We start from the raw sequence: 21,243 nt of genomic DNA, 5'->3' as shown, positions 1-21,243 counted from the left end.
AGATGGGCAAACTGAAATCGTTAATAAATGCTTGGGAACATATCTTTGTTGTTTCGTTACAGATAAACAAAACAGATGGACATAGTGGCTTCACTTGGCCGAATGGTGGTATAATACCGCATACCACACATCAGCTAAGATGACACCCTTCCAAGCCTTATATGGTTATGAGCCACCCAGGTGGAAGGACTTTGCACTCCTTGATTCTAGGGTACTAGCATTTAAAGACCACTTAGGAGAAAGTCAAAGAATCATCAACTTACTAAAAGAAAATCTAACCATGGCCCATAATAGAATGAAAAAAACAACCCGACCAACACCATTCTGAAAGAGAGTTCGAGGAGGGAGATTGGGTCTTTGTTAGACTCCAACCTTATAAGCAACTATCACTAAAACAACAAGGGAAGAATAAATTGTCACCTAAATATTATGGACCGTACCAGATAATTAAAAAGATAAGTAGTGTAGCTTATGGGTTAAAGTTACCAGACAACTGCCGAATCCATAATACCTTTCACGTATCAAGTCTCAAAAAAGTATTAGGGCAAAATCAAACAGCACAAACAGAAATACCAGAGACCGATGAAGAAGGAAGAATAGTCCTTGAACCTGAAGGTATACTCGCTACTTGAGAAAAGGTTTTACGATCTAAGACAATAAAGGAATACCTCATCAAATGGAAGAGGTTACCAGAGGAAGATTCATCTTGGGAATCAGAACGTTTCGTGCCTCAACACCGAGGCCTACTTATGCTTTGAAGACAAAGCCTTTTAAGGAAAAGGCAATGTTATGAACTTAAAATCATAACAATTAAATAAAATATTAAAATTTTATTTAAATAAATAAATCATTAATTATAATAAATTAATTAGCAAATAATTAGTTAAATGAAGAGACATCTGTCCCCAAGGGACATGTCTCTCTGATCAGGCATGGCCAATCAACTCCTATTTAAGGAGCACCGCCTCAGCCTTGTAAAACATCATTCAATTTTTATCAATAAATATATAAACATATTACATTTAGAATCTTATCTGATGTCTTATTATCAGTTACAACAAAGTAAACATTAATATTGCTAACATTCAGCTCACTGTTTTGAGGTCTGCTATAAACGCTGCAACTAGGCCTGGTTAGGGCACAACTCAGTCCCTCTTCCAGCCTTGTTTTTTGCCCAGAATTGCACCAAATTGATGCGGCTACCCTTTAGTGAGAAGCTGAGGAGGGATGCTCCGAATTTGGGCTATCCCAACCCTCAACCAACCTTCGACCTACCTTCAAATGACTGTGGCATGCTACAACTGGCTCCTCCAGGCTTGCGGCATGCTAGTTTAGGGTCTGCCCACCCTTTTCCTGCCCTCAAAACAGTCCTAGAGGCTGCGGTGTCACAGCAAGGGAACTCGGCCCCTTCTCCAGCACTTCGGATCCCTGAAAATACCCTTCAAACAGTCCCTAAATCCCACGCTGGTTTGCCTTCTTGCCGTGGCTCTAGAACAAAAGTGTCCTCCCTCTCCAACGAGCTTCTCTCTTGTATTTCGTTGCACAAATGGATGCGAACATGACATCAACTCACCCTCTATTTATAAACAAATGAGGGGTTCCACGAATTGATGAAGAGACATGTCTCTTGGACGAATTTACTTCAAGCCTACATGACTTGACTGCCCATTAATTAATTGTCAACTTAAAATCTTGATATCTTCGTTTCTAGAGCTCCGATTTGAGGGATCTTTGGAGCGTTGGATCGGCACACCAAGCTCTATCACCTCAAATTTTCTCAAGCTCAAATTCTTCATGGTTTTGTTGGAAATACTGAGAGGGGGGTGAATCAATATTCCTTTTCAATTGTTACTTTTACCAGTTAAATCAATTATATTTAGAACACAAAATGAGCAATAGGAATAAATGCTTTTATTAATATAATCTTTATAATGAATCAAGTACAATATATAGGGCTCCAACCCTTGATGAAGACACCGATCTTCAATTCCCCAGGCTCCAACCTGTTGCCAAGCACCAACTTGGTCTTTTGTGAGGCTCCAACCTCTAGGGCACCGACCCTATCTTCTCAAGGCACCGACCTTGCATTTAGAGGCTCCAACCCCTAGGGCACCAACCCTTCTCTGGTATAGGCTCTGACCTGGTTTCTTGAGGACACCGATCCTCTAGGGCTCCAACCCTATCCTTCAAGGCACCTACCTTGTTTGTTCGAGGCTCCAACCTTCAGGGCACCAACCCTCTGGGCTCCAACCCACTGCTATACTTTGTCTAGATATGTTTTATAGTAATTCATGGCTCCCAAAATCTTCTTCACTGAGTTCTGTCAATCTACAGCTTCACTGTAGTCTCCATGCTACATCATCAATGACAACCTATCTTCATATGAAGGAGTCTTCACAACTCTTCATATTGCCTAACAGAGTCTGCAAAGTTACCTCATGATGATTTCAACAATGCATCATGATCTTCAATAATATCTTCAAGATCTGTTGATGCTTTTCAACAAGATATCTGTGCTAGGCCTCAATGTCTGCACAAAAACAACTCTCTATTTCTACCCTTTGTTCTTACTATCACAGTAACTGCTTCAGGAGTAACTACTTCAGAGGAGTGACTGTCACTGCTTCAGGTTGTGCGTTCAAAAACAATCCTGTCTATGCAGTCTTTTAACAGGTCGCGGGCTGCGCTTCTACGGATTCATTATAGGTCTGTGCCTTTCAATGAATAACCCAGTCAACAGAATGCTCGACCTTCGGCTTCCTTCTTTTTTTGTTGAACCTTCGACTCGCTCGACCTTCGGCTTCCTCTTTCGTTCGCTCAACCTTCGGCTTCCTTTCTTCTGTTCCTTCATGTTCATGAGTTGTGGACTGTCCTTCTCTGTGATTGATGCTCGAGCTACATTCTTGAGGTGAAGCGTTTAACTTGTATGTATACGAGTCTCACCAATAACCAAAGGACACGTTTATTGGAAGGAGAGGCCGACTTATGAGGTTGCACATTAAAATTATATCAGAGGGGCCTTTATCCAATTAAACTTGTTTATTTACGAAAATCATAAAGGAGAGGCTATACCCACATTATAATAGATGTCTGGTGGTCCCCACATGCCACGTCACTGCTTAAATCTCGCAATTGCAACTTCATGAAAATCCTGCAATCACAACATTCAATATCACCGATATAACATTGCCGATGCCCCTATTTCCGACGGAGCATATGCGATATTATATTAAACTGTTTTTGATAACTCTGTCGGGTCCACAACTCTATCGCAATTGGCGGTCCATTGGGTCCACAACTCTATCGCACTCGACGCTTTGATATCCTTTGAAACTTGCGATTATTGCGGATGCGATATTACATTAAGTTATGTTATAATGGTGCAATGGGTTCACAATACCATGGCAATCGGAAGATTTGACATGAAATTTTTTTTAATACTTGTGGTACATGACTTCCGACTAGGCGGACACAATATTACATTAAGGTGTATTAAAATGGAGTGATCGGGTCCGCATATTATATCGCAATTGGCGGATTTGAATGTGACAAGGCTTTAAAGCTCGTGATGCAGTGGATGCGATATTTCAATAGAGCTGTTACCCTCAACTGTTTCGGGTTTGTATTACATATCGCAATCAGGGGTTTTGAGCCGTGGCATATAATAAAACGATATTGCCGATATGTTAACTCCGATTTGTTTTTATTACATGCGTTGTGAACTTTAAAAGGTTTCCATGGCTTATTACTCGGATTGGGTTCTTAGTTCCTCTGATGTGGCTCTTACTCTTGGGCATATGCGATAGGTCAATAAAAGTGAATTGTAACCGCAATGCTCCTCCGCTATTTTCTTCGATTCTTATTCTTCGCTTGGCTTTCCTGTGTCTTTCGATAACTCTTCTTTGATGGCTTCCGATGAAATGCTTCTCTCGTTCCTGTTCTGACTTCAATGGTTTCCAATGTCTTTTCGATGGCTTTTGATGGCTTTCCTCGACTTCCGATAGCTTTCCTCCTTGGGACGCTCCTTGGGTCCACTGCTTCTACTCTGTTTGTATATATATTCAATCCATATGATGTATTCAATTCTTGGGTCCTCCATCTCATTTAGTATCCCATAATATTGCCATATTGACATCAATGACAATCTAGATCAACAGGTTTTGGCCCAAATCCCGATGGGTGCAAAACCCCATGCTTGGGTTCCAAGCCCATAAGCCTACTTGTGATGCTTTGCCCTCCAAACCCCGAACCCTAGGGTTTGGAGTACCTCCCAACCTACACAAAAATCAACACTTTTTACTTCTTTAGATTAGGATCTTCCTTTACTTAGGTTATTAGTGTTGTTCTTCATCAAACAACTACCAATGCATGAACATAAATAGAGAAGAGTCACAGAGTGTAGGCTATCAGCCAGGGCCAAAACCTCTCGAGTCTCACTCTTTGAGAGGAAAACTGGCACAAATTCTTCTTATAGAGATTCCAATTGACGAATACCAAGACCACGACCCTTGACCTAATTTCCACTCCAAGACCAAGACACAAGTTCTCTTCTCAATCAACCTTTTGCTCCTTCCCTTTTCTCGATTCCTCTTCCACTTCGACCTTCTTAGCATTGAGACACTATCACCACCGAGATCTTCTTATTGTGGTAGTACTGAGATCTTATACACTGTGGTAGCACAAAGATCCTTTCGCTGTGGTAGCACCGAAATCCTTTCGCTGTGGTGGCACCGAAATCCTTTCGCTGTGGTGGCACCGAAATCCTCTCACTGTAGTAGCTCTGAACCCTTATTACTGTGATAGCACCAAACTTATTTGCTGTGGAGGCACCGAGATATAGCACTGAAACATTTGCTGTGGTATATCACAGAAGTTCTGCCTTCTTGATCTTCACCGTAATTCACTTTCTATCTCAGAAAATTATGCAGAGAATATCCCTGTGATCTATCCAAACTTCACTCTGAAATTATCTGAAATTCTTTCTGCAATAAGGCCGAGCTTCTGTACACTTATGCGAGCTCTTTCACTGGATTTTTGTCTCTGTATTTGTCATCTTATACATCTTATACATTTTATATAGTAGTTTTATCTTCATATTTATGTGACAATGTGTTTGTTTAATGTTGATGTTGCTTTAGAACTTTATAAATTTGAAAAGAAATGATTATTTTTGATTTTTTTAAAGTTTCCCGATAATTTCCCCGATATTGCCGATAATATAATTTTGGATCCTCGGCGATAAATTGCTGATAATGGTAAATGTAACACACACACACACGATTGGGCTCTTCCCCTCTTTCGAGGATAGTACCCAGGGTGAATTGAATTCTACAGAAGTTCGAGGCTTTGTCAACATAGGGCTCAAGGCCGTTACAACAATATACTCATCATGAGCTCAACATGTCACTTGCGAGAATGGACCCTAGGTGGGGAGGATAGCACTTCTCCTCTCAACTGCTTGGGTTAGATCTAGTTGACCATATAATGGCCATAATTAGAATTGAGTCATATGAATCAGGGCTTAGGCTTATAATGAAGTGATGTAATCATGAGTTAATAAATTTAGTCATTTAAAGATTAGCTATTTAGGAGTTCTGTAACTACTTCCTCTTCTCTCTCGTACTGTGTAATGATACATTTTATCACTCAATGATGAATCAATCCATCACTCTCATTCTTTAATCTTATGTATATTCCTTTCTACACTTGTCTCTGTAAAAACTGACAACCATGATGAGTCAATTGTGGACTATATGCACTGTAAAAACTGCTATTGGGTAATCAACATAATTGTATTACAGTGTTGGTTTGTGGACTATAGGAATGTCTTTGATAAAATTATTGAACATTTCATTTGAGAATCTTTACAGCATCGGATTTACAGAAAACATTATTTGAACTCTGATGAGGCCTGATAAAATAATGATTGTTGACATCTGCACCATCCAGAGAGTCACTACTGACATCTAGATTGTTTTTGTAGTTAAGTAGGGATGTTCACTTTCGTCGAGAGTATTTTACCTGTTCATTGATGAGCTTTAGCAGCATCATATGAATACTTTACACATGGAGTGTGGTTTCCTTCTACATGATGTTTAGCTTTGCTTTATTCTCTTTGATGATATTCTGCCTTATTTTTTCTCACACTAGAAGGCTTGTAAGATAACTTCAAGCATTAGCTCTTTCATAGAAGTTGGAACAATAAATGGCCAGTAGGTGAAAATAAAAAAATTAAGGTTATTGATACATGCACAACAAGATGCATGATTTCATGGTTTCAGTTCACATCTGAATGGTAGGCATATCGATGTAATCTTTGATGTATGTACTTTGGAGTTGTGTGTAATAATCCAAATGTTAGTGTGCTTCTATATGTGGCAGTATATCAAAATTTGTTTATTGGGGTCTGAGTTTAAATGCATTGTCTATCTGTTCTTTCCATGCATTTTAGCTGCATGTTGAAGCTTATCTTGTTGGTTGCTGATTGTCCATCCTACTCACTAAAGTATTTCTGTTTCTCTTTTGTAGTACAAATTTATTGTTGATGGAGTTTGGAGACATGATGACCAAAGTCCCTTCATGATGGATGCCCTTGGTGGTATCAACAATTACTTGCATGTTAGGGCCCCGGATCTTGTACCTACTCCCCAAATCATGGAAATGCCAAGCTTAGGAGCTGGCATGGAAGTAGATCATGATCCATTTCGACAATTGGTAAGAAAGGAAGATGCTCATTTTGAAAGTATTGGTCTCTCTTTTGTTAATTTTCAATCTTGCAGTATTAGTTTACGTATTTCTACTGTAGAGACAACTCTTTTATTTCTTCATGGTATTTATTCAATTCACTTTGGTTCCCTTTGAGATTTTATGTTTTTTCACCCTTTCCGTGGAAAACTGTTGGGGAATCTTTGATATGAATGGTGCTGGAGGAAATGATGCTGGTGTACAACATGTACGCCTAACCTCGAGGCGCCTAGGAGGATTCAACCTTGTCACCTCGTTGGCCATTATGGCTTCAGCATGACAAGTCAAAACGATTGAGCTAACCGTCGGGGCTATCTGCGATCTTCTGTTATATCTTTAGAGCCAATGCTTTCAGCCATCCAATTACTGGCTATACTTCTGAAATCTACACCAGAAACCAAAATATGGGTATATTGTAGAATGTCCATATCCTGTAATATCACGTGAACAATTTCAAACTTGACCTTTTTTATCTGGATCATGAATGATATTCAAGGAGAAATAAATTACGGTGCACCATTCTAAGGCGACCTCACAGATAGATGTACGGCCATTAAAATATGCTTATTGAAAAAATTGATAAAGACCAGTAACCATGCCCAAAATCCTGCTTATTTCCACGTGTTTGATTTATATACAAATCTACTAACTACCTGAATTTCCATTTCTCTTTTTGAACTCCATCCATCCAGTATGCTGCAATATCTATGTTGATCTCCATTGGAGGTGAGCACATGGGAAATACATTTGTTAAACAAAATACTGTAATTCAGAATGAAAACAGGGAAAAATATTTTAAGCAACAGATTTTCCCAGTGTTTTTCCTATTGTATATGACCTGGATGTCTCATATTGCTTCTGGTCACATTGATAATGATTCTGTACGCAGCTTCTTGTGTTGGTGAGCTTTGGATCAACATGTGCTTTGGGTTTTCTTCTATTATTGTTTTTTAGTGTATGTTGTAACCTTTTGACAATGTAGTCTCCAGTTCTCATATATGTTCTTTTAAGGTCACATGTCAGGAGGTGGGAGAATTAAGGTTGAAATCATGAACAAAAAATTGGTGACTTGGTCGATGTTTGCCATTTCCTTTTTTGAAACCTTTCTGTGCTTGTCAGAAATTGCAGCAATGACCTGCAGCAGTATGAACCTTAGTAAGTAGGAAGAATGCATCCAATTGTTGACATTGCATTGGATACCATTGTTATTTCAGAATCTGCACAACTTCAGGTTGTCGTCTATCACCATGACTGCAAACAGGTCTCACTTTTAGATATGCCTACAGGGAGCACTTCAAAGTATATCAGAAGTAGAAATAGATTCATCACGACAAAAAATTCGGGCTTTCTTATCTGCACATACTGTTTATGAATTGATTCCTGAGTCAGGCAAGGTGCGTTTCTGTATTGTTCTTGTAATATGCCATTCCCTTGGCCTTGTTTTTGTTGTTAAATTTTGTTTATTACCATTATTAACTTTTTTGCTGCTACAACGTAAGTTCTTCTAGCCCTTATTGAAATATTTATACACTTGCAGGTTGTGGTTCTGGATTCTAGTTTACCTGTGAAGGAGGCTTTTCATGTTCTGTATGACCAGGTATACCATCCTTTTGTTCTAACCCCTTAAATATGCTGTTTAGTATTTCCTTCTATATGTTGTGCTGTTGAAAAAGCATGAAAATGAAAAGTTGTGATTACTTTTAATGAACTAATAACACAATATACTAATGCTACATTTATTAGTAGGCAGATATATTTCCATTTTGGAATATAAATTATTGGCAATATTGATGAAAATATTGGAAAATATCAACAAACTTGAGAAATTTATAAAATTGGTAATTTTAAACATCTAAAGCAACAACAATATCAAACAAACACATTGCTACATAAATATGAAAATAAAATTGATATATAAGATGTTTAAGATACCATGAAGTGATACATCACATTATTGATACTGAACTCTGGTATCTGTCATGGGTCCTGAGTTCTGAATGGCCAACACAAAATCACATGCAAAAAATAATAAAATGTGTCTCTTGATTCATCATCATGAGTGGAGTTAGTAGAACCAGAAACAGGATCAGAAGCAGCCTGTGAACTGATTTGTGCATGGATTTGCTAAAAAATACATAAAATATGCAAATTTAATAAAACACACACACACACATTAATGTAAATCCAAATCATTAGACACCAAATATGCAAAGTTGATCATGTATATAGCATGTCAGTGCTAAGGGTGAATATAGCAAAATGGCACCAAGTGCGAATCACGATATATATCCAAAACAAAATACGCAGGCATCAAGGGCTTAAAATTTAAATTGTCTCTAGAGTACAAAATACATCATACTACAACAAAATTACAAATAGCTACATGTCATCAAAATCATCGTCTATAATGGGATCCTCATATTAGTAGCACCCTTTGTCACCTCCTCTTGCTTTTTTCTCTGAAAATTTCAAGCCCTAGGTGAGTATTGTCCTCACGATCTCAATTGAATCAGTGGAATTTTGAATGTAATTAATGGTGAAATTAAATTTCAGACCATAGCATCAATCATACAATAACTATAAATTAAATAGTGGAAGTATAAAAAAAAATATTCACACATATAAAGGTAATTACTCCTTCAAATCAGCTTTTCATTCCTTCAAAAAACTTGCAAAGAAACTTCCACACACTGCCTAGAAAAAAATAGCACTGCATGGACATCAAAACTCCTTGAAATGAGTGAAGCACACCCTGTCCACTCGAACTGTACAGACCGTATATATGACTATACAAATCTATACAGTTTTGTTCATATGAATGTGTAGAGCTGCTCTATGGGACTGCGTGCTACTGGAAATGTCTCTTTCCAAGTTGCCTGCTTTTTCCCACTCTCTATCGCTCAATCTACTCAAACTGCTCAAGTATGTTCAAAGCCTCTACCTTACCCTATATTTATACTTATAGCGGAGAACCTATTTTTAAGATTTAGTCCTAGTCTAAGTCTTGCATGAGATACAATTTTAGACTCAAATGTGAAATATAAGTCTTTCCCCCTTTTTTTGTTGATAAAATGAATTGCACAATAGAATTACTTTTATGGAATTAGAAGTACTTTTGAAAATACAAATTGAAAATATTTCAAACTACGTCTTGCACATTCACACTGAACCTGTGTGGACATTTCTGTTTGAGCTATAATTCTCAACACTTGCGAGGAAGGAATTCTGCACCAATCCAAGTTTGTCTTTGAATGCCTCGAACATACCTTTTCCAAGGGCTTGGTTAGAATATGAGTTACCTGTTGATCATGGGAATATGCTGGAACTTCATTGCTTACTTTTGAACCTTGTCTCATATGAAGTGATATCTAATCTCTATATGCTTGGACCTGTCATAAAACACTAGATTCTTGGAGAGTTTGATACAACTTTGATTATGATAGGTACTCTTGATCAAATAGCTTTGCAAGTAACTTGTGAAGCTAGATGGTCTCACCTAGCAGTACTTGTTGCCATGTATTTTTCCTGTGTTGAGCTAAGTGCCACGGAAATCTGCTTCCTGCTAAACTCGGATACCATCACTGGTTCAAATCTAAGTATGAATAATCCTATAACTTCACTATCTCGAAGATATGTCAGACCATACTCTTCCATATGCCTCAAATACTGGAGCACATTTTTTGTTACTACCCAATGGTCCTGCCTTGGCTCCACCATGATCTAGCTCAACGTGTTTTTTGCAAAACATATGTGGCCCAGTGTTGATCAAATACATTAAGGAACCTATTAGCTGCTTGTACATCGTGGGATCCACTAACTTTAAATTTGAAGTTTTCACCTTCCTCAAATTAGTGATTATGGATGCGACCATAGGTGTTGATCAAATACATTAAGGAACCTATTAGCTGCTTGTATATCGTGGGATCCACTAACTCTAAATTTGAAGTTTTCACCTTCCTCAAATTAGTGATTATGGATGTGACCATAGGTTTGTAGTCCTCCATTCGAAACCTCTTTAGGATCTAAATTGCATACCTACATTGTCTTCAGGAAAATCTCCCCGTGTCTTTGTCAAAGCTCCAACTCAAGAAGTAATGCATCATGTTGATGTTCTTCATCTCGAACTCGGCTTCCGTGTCTGCTTTGCACCTATGATATTTGATTTTCACCCGCCATGTTTGTTTTCACCCTACAATGAGCTTCTCTACACTTGTAAGAAAAGCAGTCATATGCATATAGCACCAAAATAAGCAGATCAATTTGAATATATAATATATGTTAGTATTTGCTTTTTCTTTGTTGAAACACATACTTTGAAGATATCCATTAATCCTAGAATACTATGCTTTTGGTGTGTGCTTGAGTCCACACAAGGCTTCTTCAAGCTTGCATACAAGGGATTCATTCCCATTTACCTCAAAACTTTGAGGCTGCTCCATGTACACTTCTTCCTCAATGATCCCATCATGGAACATTGTGTTCACATCCATTTGATGTATTGTCAATCCCATAAATGAAACCATGGACGTAAGAGTTCTAATAGAAGTGTACCTGTAACCTAACAACTAGAGAAAATGTCTCCTTGTAGTCCACTCCCTCTCTCTTGGAGAACACTCTCGCCACAAACTTCACTTTGAACTTCTTAATGCTGCCATCTACAACATGCTTGATCTTGTAGAGCCACTTGAAACTCATAGGTGATTTCTCTTTTGGTCTGAGCACTATGTCCCAAACATCACTTTTCATGATGGAGCTGTACCACCTTGTGTTAATTTTAGGTATGTTCTATGCTGAGAGCAAATTTACTTCAATCTTCCATATTAGCGTAATATAAATTCCAGATTAGCAATCACATTTAGCGTGATAGTAAAATGCAGATAGAACATAAACATAAATCGCAGAAGACAAGCCAAGACAAGAGGACACAAGATGTGGTGCCAGCAAGGGACAAACTCCAATGTGGGGAAACCCTTGATCAATTCTTCTTATGTTCTTCAATAGTTCAGCAGAGAGAGAGATACTACATATACATCAGAAGTCAACATTTTGACTTGTCAAAATAAGATCAAAGATCTTCACCATGAAGATGACATAAGGAGGTTGCAGATCTGAAGACATGGATCGCAATTCCAAACTCGGGTGAAGGCAAACATTCTCTCAAGGTGATTTCATCACCATGTTGCACCCATCATCACGTTGCAACCAACATGTTGCATCCATCATGTTGCATCTATCACCATGCTGCATTTCATCATGCTGCACTAATCCACTATGCTGCATCTCACTGTGCTATGAAGTTGATCTGATGAGGGCACTAATCTCAATGGATTATGATGCAGGAGCATCCAACTAAGGCACCATGACTGGGTGTTGGTCTCTGCCAGGTTGGAAAGTTGAGTTAACATCTTGTTTGTCTTTTATGTTTAGTTTGTCAGAGTAGGAGGTAGGATTTTTGTTTTTATCTTAATCTCTGTATTAGTCAAAGGTAGTTTGGTCGGTTAGGGTTATTTACTTGTCTATCTTTAATAAACCATGGATTAATAATTGTCCTGTTATTTTAAGAGGAAAAGACAAATGTGTCTAAAAGGAAAATCTTGTCATAAAGATAGAACCAAATGCTTAATAGCTATGTAACTGTAAGATCTACAACTGAAAAGTAATTGTACAGTTTCATTAACTGTAAACAAAAACATATAAATGTAACAGTGAAAGTCATGTAGGGGGTTCAACACTTCTTGCATTCTAGTAATAATAATAACAGAGAAAACAATTCAATCCATCTGTGTGTCCTACTTTACTTTTGTTGTGCTTCCTAATTAACGAACATCTAAATAGACAACCTACTGTTCACAGACCATTGCATTTAATTCTTTTTGTCTTTCCTGAGAAGATAGACTTAACAGCGAGACAGAAGAGAAAATGCTAGAACGAGGGCTTAAATTTCTATTGAAGAAAACAACGTTGACTGAATAGGAGCAACACAAATAAGTTCCAGTACGGGTCAAGCATCCACAGGTCGAACGACAATTTCTATTTTTGAAATTCACTGTCAAACAAATTACCAAAGAAACCACAACATTCTTTCCTGTTCGTGGAAAACATTACAAGCATAGCCGTCAAGAAACAATTGCATTTCCAGGTGTAGAAGCCAGATTAAAAAGAATGACGGCCTCAGCATATAAATAACATTCAGGTAAATCGAACCCAACGTTCTTTGTTGTAGTTTTTCTTCAAATTACAAAAGCAAATGTATGAAAATATACAGTAGCATTGTAAGACAAAATACGTACAGACATATAAGCCAGTGGACGACAAACACTAGGTGAGGGTTTTGAAAATTATTTCTATACATAACAAGTTACAGTCAATAATCACTAGATAGTGGAAGCTCAAGACAACAAGACAACTAGAACGCCTCCTACGACCGAGAGTCACATTTGACAAGCATCGAGGGGTGACGAACCCTCATACCCAGAGGCCTATTCTAAAAACAAAACAAAGACAGAAGATAATTCATGTTGGCGGAGCCTACTGGACAAAGACCGAAGTGTTCATTTCCAATACATCCAACTGCAAACCCTAACACCTGCAGAGAAGCCAACACACAGGTGTTAGCGCCACATTAATAGAGAAAACGTAACTACAGAGCATGAACAACAAATAAACAGAAGTCACATACATCTTACCTGAGGGATTTGCAGTGAGAACAGAGGACGAGCCTTCCACCCACGTGTTTCAAGCAACCGCTGAGACAAAGGAGCAAATACGTTAAAAATTGAGGAATGAAAACGACAATTGAATCACGGAGAGAGGAGGCTACTCTCAGTGAACCCGAGGACCGAAGGACGCCATCGTTTCGAGCCCTGAACGCATGCCAACCACTGAGTTGCAAACCAGACCATAACATACCAAACCACAACTCGAAACACGAAGACTTGTTGAGCCAACAACAAAAAAGGCACAGAGAACCACTTACCCAGGCGATGACAGGAACATTCACAACTGCCCAACGAACCAGGGCTAGAGACTACCCACATAGGCATAAAGAAACAAGCACAGAAGTTACACTGTCGGACCAGCAAGCATACCAAGAGGCACGCCCAGAAATTGCAGCGCAGCTGCATACCCCAATCAGCAGAACCATAACCGAATGAACCCTCGGCAGGCACAAGGAAAATGACTGTATGAGCGATAGAGGAGGAGTTTTGGCAAAGCAAGGAGCGGGAAACGCGACCCGAGGCGAGTACACAGCTTTGATTGCGGAATTAATTGCCACCTATCACTTTCCAGAAATATCTGAGGGTTGGTACTCACACATGAAACCACAGTTGTAATACCTTTACAATCATATAATCACTTATACAATCATTTAATTGTCAATAGTCCGAACAGTGTTGGGTTGGTCCCATCATAGTGGTATCAAAGCAGGTGAAATTGACTGAAGAAATGGAGGTAGGAAGGAGAGGTTGTGGAAGAGGTGTTCGGAGGATAGTAGAGGAAGGACTGAGAGAGGAGATCAGGATTCTTATTGCCCGTTTGGAGGCAGTCAAAGCAGGGAGAAGAAGAGACCCTGAGGTAGGTGATGACAACGAAGAGGAAGCTGAAGCGGCAACAGATGGATCGGATGGCGAGACCATGAGTGCAACTGTTGAGGTCTGTTTTAGTGGCAAGCAGTAAACCCAAACTAGAACTCCCAACCTATGACGACAACCTGTCCATAGAGGTTCTATTGGATTGGATCAACGAGTTGGATAAGTATTTTGAGTGCGAGGAGGTCAGTGAAAACCACAGAGTTAAGTTTGTTGCGATGAAGTTGAAGGGACATGCAACCCTGTGGTGGGATAGTGTCCAAACAAAGAGAAGGAGATTGAACAAGTTGTTGATCAAAACATGGTCAAGGATGGTGGCCAAGTTGAAGGGCAGATTTCTACCGAAAGATTATCAGATTGCACTACACAGACAAGTGCAGAATCTGAAACAGAAAGGAATGACGGTGAGGGAGTACATTGAGGAGTTCTATCGAGTGAACCTAAGAGCCGGATATACAGCAGATACCTGGAAAAAGACAGCCAGGTACGTAAATGGTTTAAGAATAGAAATTTTAGATGAAATTAGTATTCTGTCCCCAAGGAATATTGAAGAAGCGTAACAGAGTGCGATGAAAGCTGAAGAGAAAATTACTAGAAGGCAGAATGCTCGGAGAGGACGAGGAGCCGACAGGGGAAAAGGCCAGTCATATGGCAGAGGGCGGACTACTAGTAGTAATGAGGAAGGCAACAGTTCTAGAGCTTCCTAAACAGCGGACAAAGGTGATAATGCGAGAGGTGGTAGGTCATACCAGCGAGGCAGGGGAAATGGCCAAGGTAGAGGCGCTGGTTACCAATGCTACAGGTGTCATAAATGGGGACACAGATCATTTGAGAGTCCAGAGACAGATCAGACTGGACAAAGGGGTGCGTATGTCGCACAACCAGAGGAAGCAAAGGCACCTCCCCAAGAAGCAAAGAATGCTCTAGAAATAGGGGAAGCGCTGGTGCTGAACAAGGTGTTGTTAAAACCAGCCAAGGAAGCCATCGAACAGACACAGTGGAAGGCTTTGTTTAGAACAGTTTGTAAATCGCATGGTAAGTGTTGTAAATTAATTATTGACAGTGGTGGTACAAATAACTTGGTATCCACAGAGATGGTGGAAAAGTTGGAATTGAGGCGATTGAAACATCCCACCCCTTACAAAGTTTCATCGCTGCAAAAAGGCCATCAGTTGCTAGTGGATGAACAGTGCGAGGTGGAGTTTCAAATAGGCAGATATAAGAATAAAGTCATTTGTGACATCATGCTGATGGATGTATGTCACATACTGCTAGGCAGGCCTTGGCAGTACCACAAAAAGGTGGTGCATGATGGATTGACGAATTGTTATAAGTTTGTTAAGGATGGAGTCAAGCATACGCTTGTGCCCATCAAAGAGGAAGGGACAGCAGGAACCAGTGAGCCAAGAGCAATGTTGGTTAGCGGAAAACAATTTTTGAGACAAATTGAGGACAGTCAGATGGGTTATCTAGTTGTAAAAAGAGCAAAAACAGTGTTGTTGCATACAGAGGTATCGGATTCACCTCCCAAAATCCAGCAGATGTTGCAAGAATTTACAGACATAGTGGTGGATGACTTGCTAGACAAATTACCCCCAAAAGAAGCATAAGTCACCATATTGACTTCATACCCGGAGCCAGTTTGTCGAACAAGGCGGCATACCGAATGAGCCCCAAGGACAATGAAGAGATTAGGAAGCAGGTGCAGGAACTGCTAGACAAAGGATTGATAAGGGAGAGTTTGAGCCCTTGCGCAGTTCCAACGGTTCTCGCTCCCAAGAAAGGAGGAGAGTGGCGGATGTGCACAGACTCGAGAGCCATCAACAAAATCACCATCCGGTACAGGTTTCCACTGCCACGGATGGACGATATGATGGATTGTTTAAGCGGGGCAGCATATTTTTCTAAGATAGACTTGAAGAGCGGGTATCATCAAATCCAGATACGAGAGGGGGACGAGTGGAAGACAACCTTTAAGACGAATGAGGGATTGTATGAATGGCTGGTCATGCCATTTGGACTGAGCAATGCGCCCAGTACATTTATGCGGTTAATGAATGAGATGCTGAAGGAGTACATCGGAAAATTTGTGATAGTGTACCTAGACGACATACTAATTTTCAGCAGGACAAGGGAGGAGCACCTTCGACATGTTCGGAAAGTGCTGGAAAAATTACAGTAGAACAAACTGCTGATAAATCTGAAGAAGTGTACTTTTCTGTAGAAGGAATTGATTTATTTGGGCTTTGTAATAGCAGAAAATGAACTGAAGATGGATCCGGAGAAGATTGTGGCGATAGTTAATTGGCCATCTCCGAAAAGTTTATTTGAGGTATGTAGCTTTCATGGACTAGCGAGTTTTTACCGGAAATTCATAAGAAATTTTAGCGAAATTTGTGCACCTATGTTGGACACCATTAAAAAGGCCAGTCAGCCTTTTTGATGGATGGATGCAGCGGAAAGAAGTCTACAGCTACTAAAGAAAAAGATTACAGAGAGGCCGATCTTGCAATTGCCAGACTTCAAGAAGCTTTTTCAGGTTCGCTGTGATGCTAGCGGTACGGCTATTGGAGCTATACTTAGCTAGGAGGATAAGCCTGTTGCATTTTTCAGCGAGAAGCTAAATGAAAGAAGACAGAAATATTCGTCTTATGACAAGGAGTTCTATGCTGTTATACAGGGATTAAAACACTGGAGGCATTATTTGCTGGGAAATGAATTTGTGTTGTTTTCAGATAATTCTGCACTACAGAGTGTAATACAACAGCGCAAGCTGAACCACAAACATGCCAAATGGGTGGAATATTTGTAGAGTTTCACCTTCGTGCTGAAACACATAAGCGGGCAGGCCAACGAGGTGGCAGATGCACTGAGTAGGAGAGCTTTACTTCTGTAGGAGAGTACTGTGCAAGTGCTGGGTTTTGAGCACTTAAAGGATTTATACTAGACTGATACAGATTTTAAAGAAGCCTATGAGGCATGTCAAAATCCCTTGGTGAGAGATAACAATCCATGGTTGGACTACAACTTGCAAGAGAAACCGCTGTTTAGAGGAGGACAGCTATGCATACGGGAGAACATTATTCGAGAGAAGCAAAGTGGAGGTCTAGTCGGACATTTCGGCATGGACAAGACACTTGAGCAGCTCAATCATTTCTAGTTTTGGCCAAAGATGCAAAGGGATGTACAACGATTTGTGACCAGATGTAAAGTGTGCTAGTTGGCGAAGGGTCACAGTCAAAACACGGGACTGTACACACCGTTACCTGTTCCAGGCAGACTGTGGGACTCAGTCAGCTTGGACTTTGTCTTGGGTCTACCTAATACACAATGAGGTTATGACTCGGTGATGGTAGTAGTGTACAAATTCTCGAACATGGCGCATTTCATCCCTTGCAGAAAAACCAGTGATGCCACTCATGTGGCCCACTTGTTTTTCATAGAGATTGTCAGGCTTCATGGGTTGCCTAAGTCTATTCTTTCGGACAGGGATGTGAAGTTTACAGGACACTTTTGGCATACCTTGTGGAAGAAAATGGATACAAAGTTGCATTACAGCTCTGCTTATCACCCGCAAACTGACAGACAAACAGAGGTGGTAAACAGGAGTCTGGGAAACCTGCTACGAAGCTTGATTGGTGAGAATTCGCGGATGTGGGATCGAGTGCTTGCATAGGCAGAGTTCGCTTATAACGACTCGCCTAATCGCAGCATAGGCTACAGTCCATTTCAGATCTTGTACGGCATGCATCCTAGCGGAGTGCATGAGTTGCGGGATCTTGGATTGCAGGAAAGGCGAAGCGTGGATGGAGAAGATTTCGCTAATGCGATGAGGGATTTGCATGAGCAGGTGCAAATTAAATTGTAGGACAGTAGCCAAAAGTATAAACAACAAGCAGATTTGAAGAGAAGGGAAGTACAATTCAACGTAGGAGATGAAGTCCTCGCGCATTTGCACAAGGAACGCTTTCCTAAAGGCGTGTACAATAAGTTGAAGTATAAGAAGATAGGCCCCTATAAAGTCCTCCGGAAATTTTCAGTGAATGCCTATGAGATATAGTTACCACCTGGAATAGGCATTTCACCTATCTTTAATGTAGCATACCTATTCCCTTACACTGCTGACCTGGAAGAAAAAGAAGAAGACAGAACCACACGGCCTACACGGAATACCCAAGAAGGAGGAGAAGCTTGGATGAGACAGATGCCTTACGTTCCGCCTCCCGAGATCGAGAGCATTCTCGACACTTAGGTGGCCAAACGAACTCGGCGGAAGGAGTATCTGCAATACCTGGTCAAGTGGAAGAACCGTCCTATTGAGGACAGTTCGTGGCTTGATGCCAGGCAGATTGAGCAGACAGGTTCTTCAGTCGAGGAGCTCATGGACCAGAGTCATGATTTTCTTTTTGCTCGGGAGCCTGATGCAGGAGCATCCAGCTAAGGCACCATGACCAGGTGTTGGTCTCTGCCAGGTTGGAAAGTTGAGTTAACATCTTGTTTGTCTTTTATGTTTAGTTTGTTAGAGTAGGAGGTAGGATTTTGTTTTTATCTTAATCTCTGTATTAGTCAAAGGTAGTTTGGTCGGTTAGGGTTATTTACTTGTCTGTCTTTAATAAACCATGGATTAATAATTGTCTTGTTATTTTAAGAGGAAAAGACAAATGTGTCTAAAAGGAAAATCTTGTCATAAAGACAGAACCGAATGCTTAATAGCTATGTAATTGTAAGATCTACAACTGAAAAGTAACTGTACAGTTTCATTAACTATAAACAAAAACATATAAATGTAACAATGAAAGTCATGTAGGGGGTTCAGCACTTCTTGCATTCTAGTAATAATAATAACAGAGAAAACAATTCAATCCATCTGTGTGTCCTACTTTACTTTCGTTGTGCTTCCTAATTAACGAACATCTGAATAGACAACATACTGTTCACAGACCATTGCATTTAATTCTTTTTGTCTTTCCTGAGAAGACAGTCTTAACAACGAGACAGAAGAGCAAATGCCAGAACGAGGGCTTAAATTTCTATTGAAGAAAACAACGTTGACTGAATAGGAGCAACACAAATAAGTTCCAGTACGGGTCAAGCATCCACAGGCCCAACGACAATTTCTATTTTTGAAATTGACTGTCAAACAAATTACCAGAGCAACCACAACATTCTTTCCTGTTCGTGGAAAACATTACAAGCATAGCCGTAAAGCAACAATTGCATTTCCAGGCGTAGAATCCAGATTAAAAAGAACGACGGCCTAAGCATATAAATAACATTCAGGTAAATCGAACCCAACGTTCTTTCCTGTAGTTTTTCTTCAAATTACAAAAGCAAATGTATGAAAATATATAGTAGCATTGCAAGACAAAATACGAACAGACATATAAGCCAGTGGACGACAAACCCTAGGTGAGGGTTTTGAAAATTGTTTCTATACATAGCAAGTTACAACCAATAATCACCAGACAGTGGAAGCCCAAGACAACAAGACGACCAGAACGCCACCTACGGCCGAGAGTCACATTTGACAAGCATCGAGGGGTGACAAACCCTCATACCCAGAGGCCTATTCTAAAAACAAAACAAAGACTGAAGATAATTCATGTTGGCGGAGCCTACTGGACAAAGACCGAAGTGTTCATTTCCAATACATCCAACAGCAAACCCTAACACCTACAGAGAAGCCAACACACAGGTGTTAGTGCCACATTAATAGAGAAAACATAACTACGGAGCATGAACAACAAATAAACAGAAGTCACATACATCTTACCTGAGGGATTTGTAGTGAGAACATAGGACGAGCCTTCCACCCACGGGTTTCAACCAACTGCTGAGACGAAGGAGCAAACACGTTAAAAACTGAGGAATGAAAACGACAAATTGAATCACGGAGAGAGGAGGCTACTTGCAGTGAACCCAAGGACCGAAGGACGCCATCGTTTTGAGCCCTGAACGCATGTCAACCACTGAGTTGCAAACCAGACCATAACATACCAAACCACAACTCGAAACACGAAGACTTGTTGAGCCAACAATAGAAAAGGCACAAAGAACCACTTACCCAAGCGACGACAGGAACATTCACAACTGCCCAACGAACCAGGGCCAGAGACTACCCACATAGGCATAAAGAAACAAGCACAGAAGTTACACTGTTGGACCAGCAAGCATACCAAGAGGCATGCCCAGAAATTGCAGCGCAGCTGCATACCCCAATCAGTAGAACCATAACCGAACGAACCCTCGGCAGGCACAAGGAAAATGACTGTATGAGCGACAGAGGAGGAGTTTTGGAAAAGCAAGGAGCGTGAAACGCGACCCGAGGCGAGTACACAACTTAGATTGCGGAATTAATTGCCACCTATCACTTTCCAGAAATATCTGAGGGTTGGTACTCACACATGAAACCACAGTTGTAATACCTTTACAGTCATATAATCACTTATACAATCATTTAATTGTCAATAGTCCGAACAGTGTTGGGTTGGTCCCATTAGATTTGCTCTTCATAAACCCTTGCTATGATGCTGTGGCCTATGGCCTAGCACATATAAATTTTGAAGTAAAACCATCAACACCAAGGAGCAGACTTCAACCCTTTCCTTTACAGTAAAGCTGTGGCTTATCAAACCTTAGGGCATGATTATACCAACTCCCATCATCACATAGTTATCTACAACAAGCATGTATCTTAATGCTTACAACAACGTTTGCTGTGAATGTAGCTGTCAATGAGTGCTTCTTTAGGACTGCGGATAGTGGCTACTTCAGGTCGAGTATAAGGATCTTCATCAATAGTATTTAGGGCTTCGTCTGAACCATGTATAATAGCAGATTAGGATCTTTACTAAATGTGGATTAGGGCATCATTGAACAACAGATTAGAAGGTTGTGTTAGGGCTCCTTG

General features: G+C 40.1%; 1 protein-coding gene across 3 annotated transcripts in view; it reads left to right on the top strand.

Moving 5' to 3' along the window:
• LOC149151952 (sucrose nonfermenting 4-like protein) overlaps positions 1-21,243 on the top strand; it is a 472,173-nt gene that overhangs the window by 106,395 nt on the left and 344,535 nt on the right. For all 3 annotated transcript variants that reach the window (XM_089444377.1, XM_089444376.1, XM_089444378.1), the window contains 3 exons: positions 6,529-6,714; positions 8,031-8,138; positions 8,282-8,341. In XM_089444377.1, the coding sequence (XP_089300503.1) occupies positions 6,529-6,714; positions 8,031-8,138; positions 8,282-8,341 (354 nt within the window). The remainder of the gene's footprint in view (positions 1-6,528; positions 6,715-8,030; positions 8,139-8,281; positions 8,342-21,243) is intronic.

Source organism: Pinus tabuliformis, chromosome 9 (assembly GCF_031772625.1).
Source record: "Pinus tabuliformis cultivar Carrire ecotype Pingquan chromosome 9, CPIR1, whole genome shotgun sequence".
Lineage (NCBI taxonomy): Eukaryota > Viridiplantae > Streptophyta > Pinopsida > Pinales > Pinaceae > Pinus > Pinus tabuliformis.
Note: the sequence above shows the minus strand (reverse complement) of the source record. Positions and strands in the feature narration are given on the sequence as shown.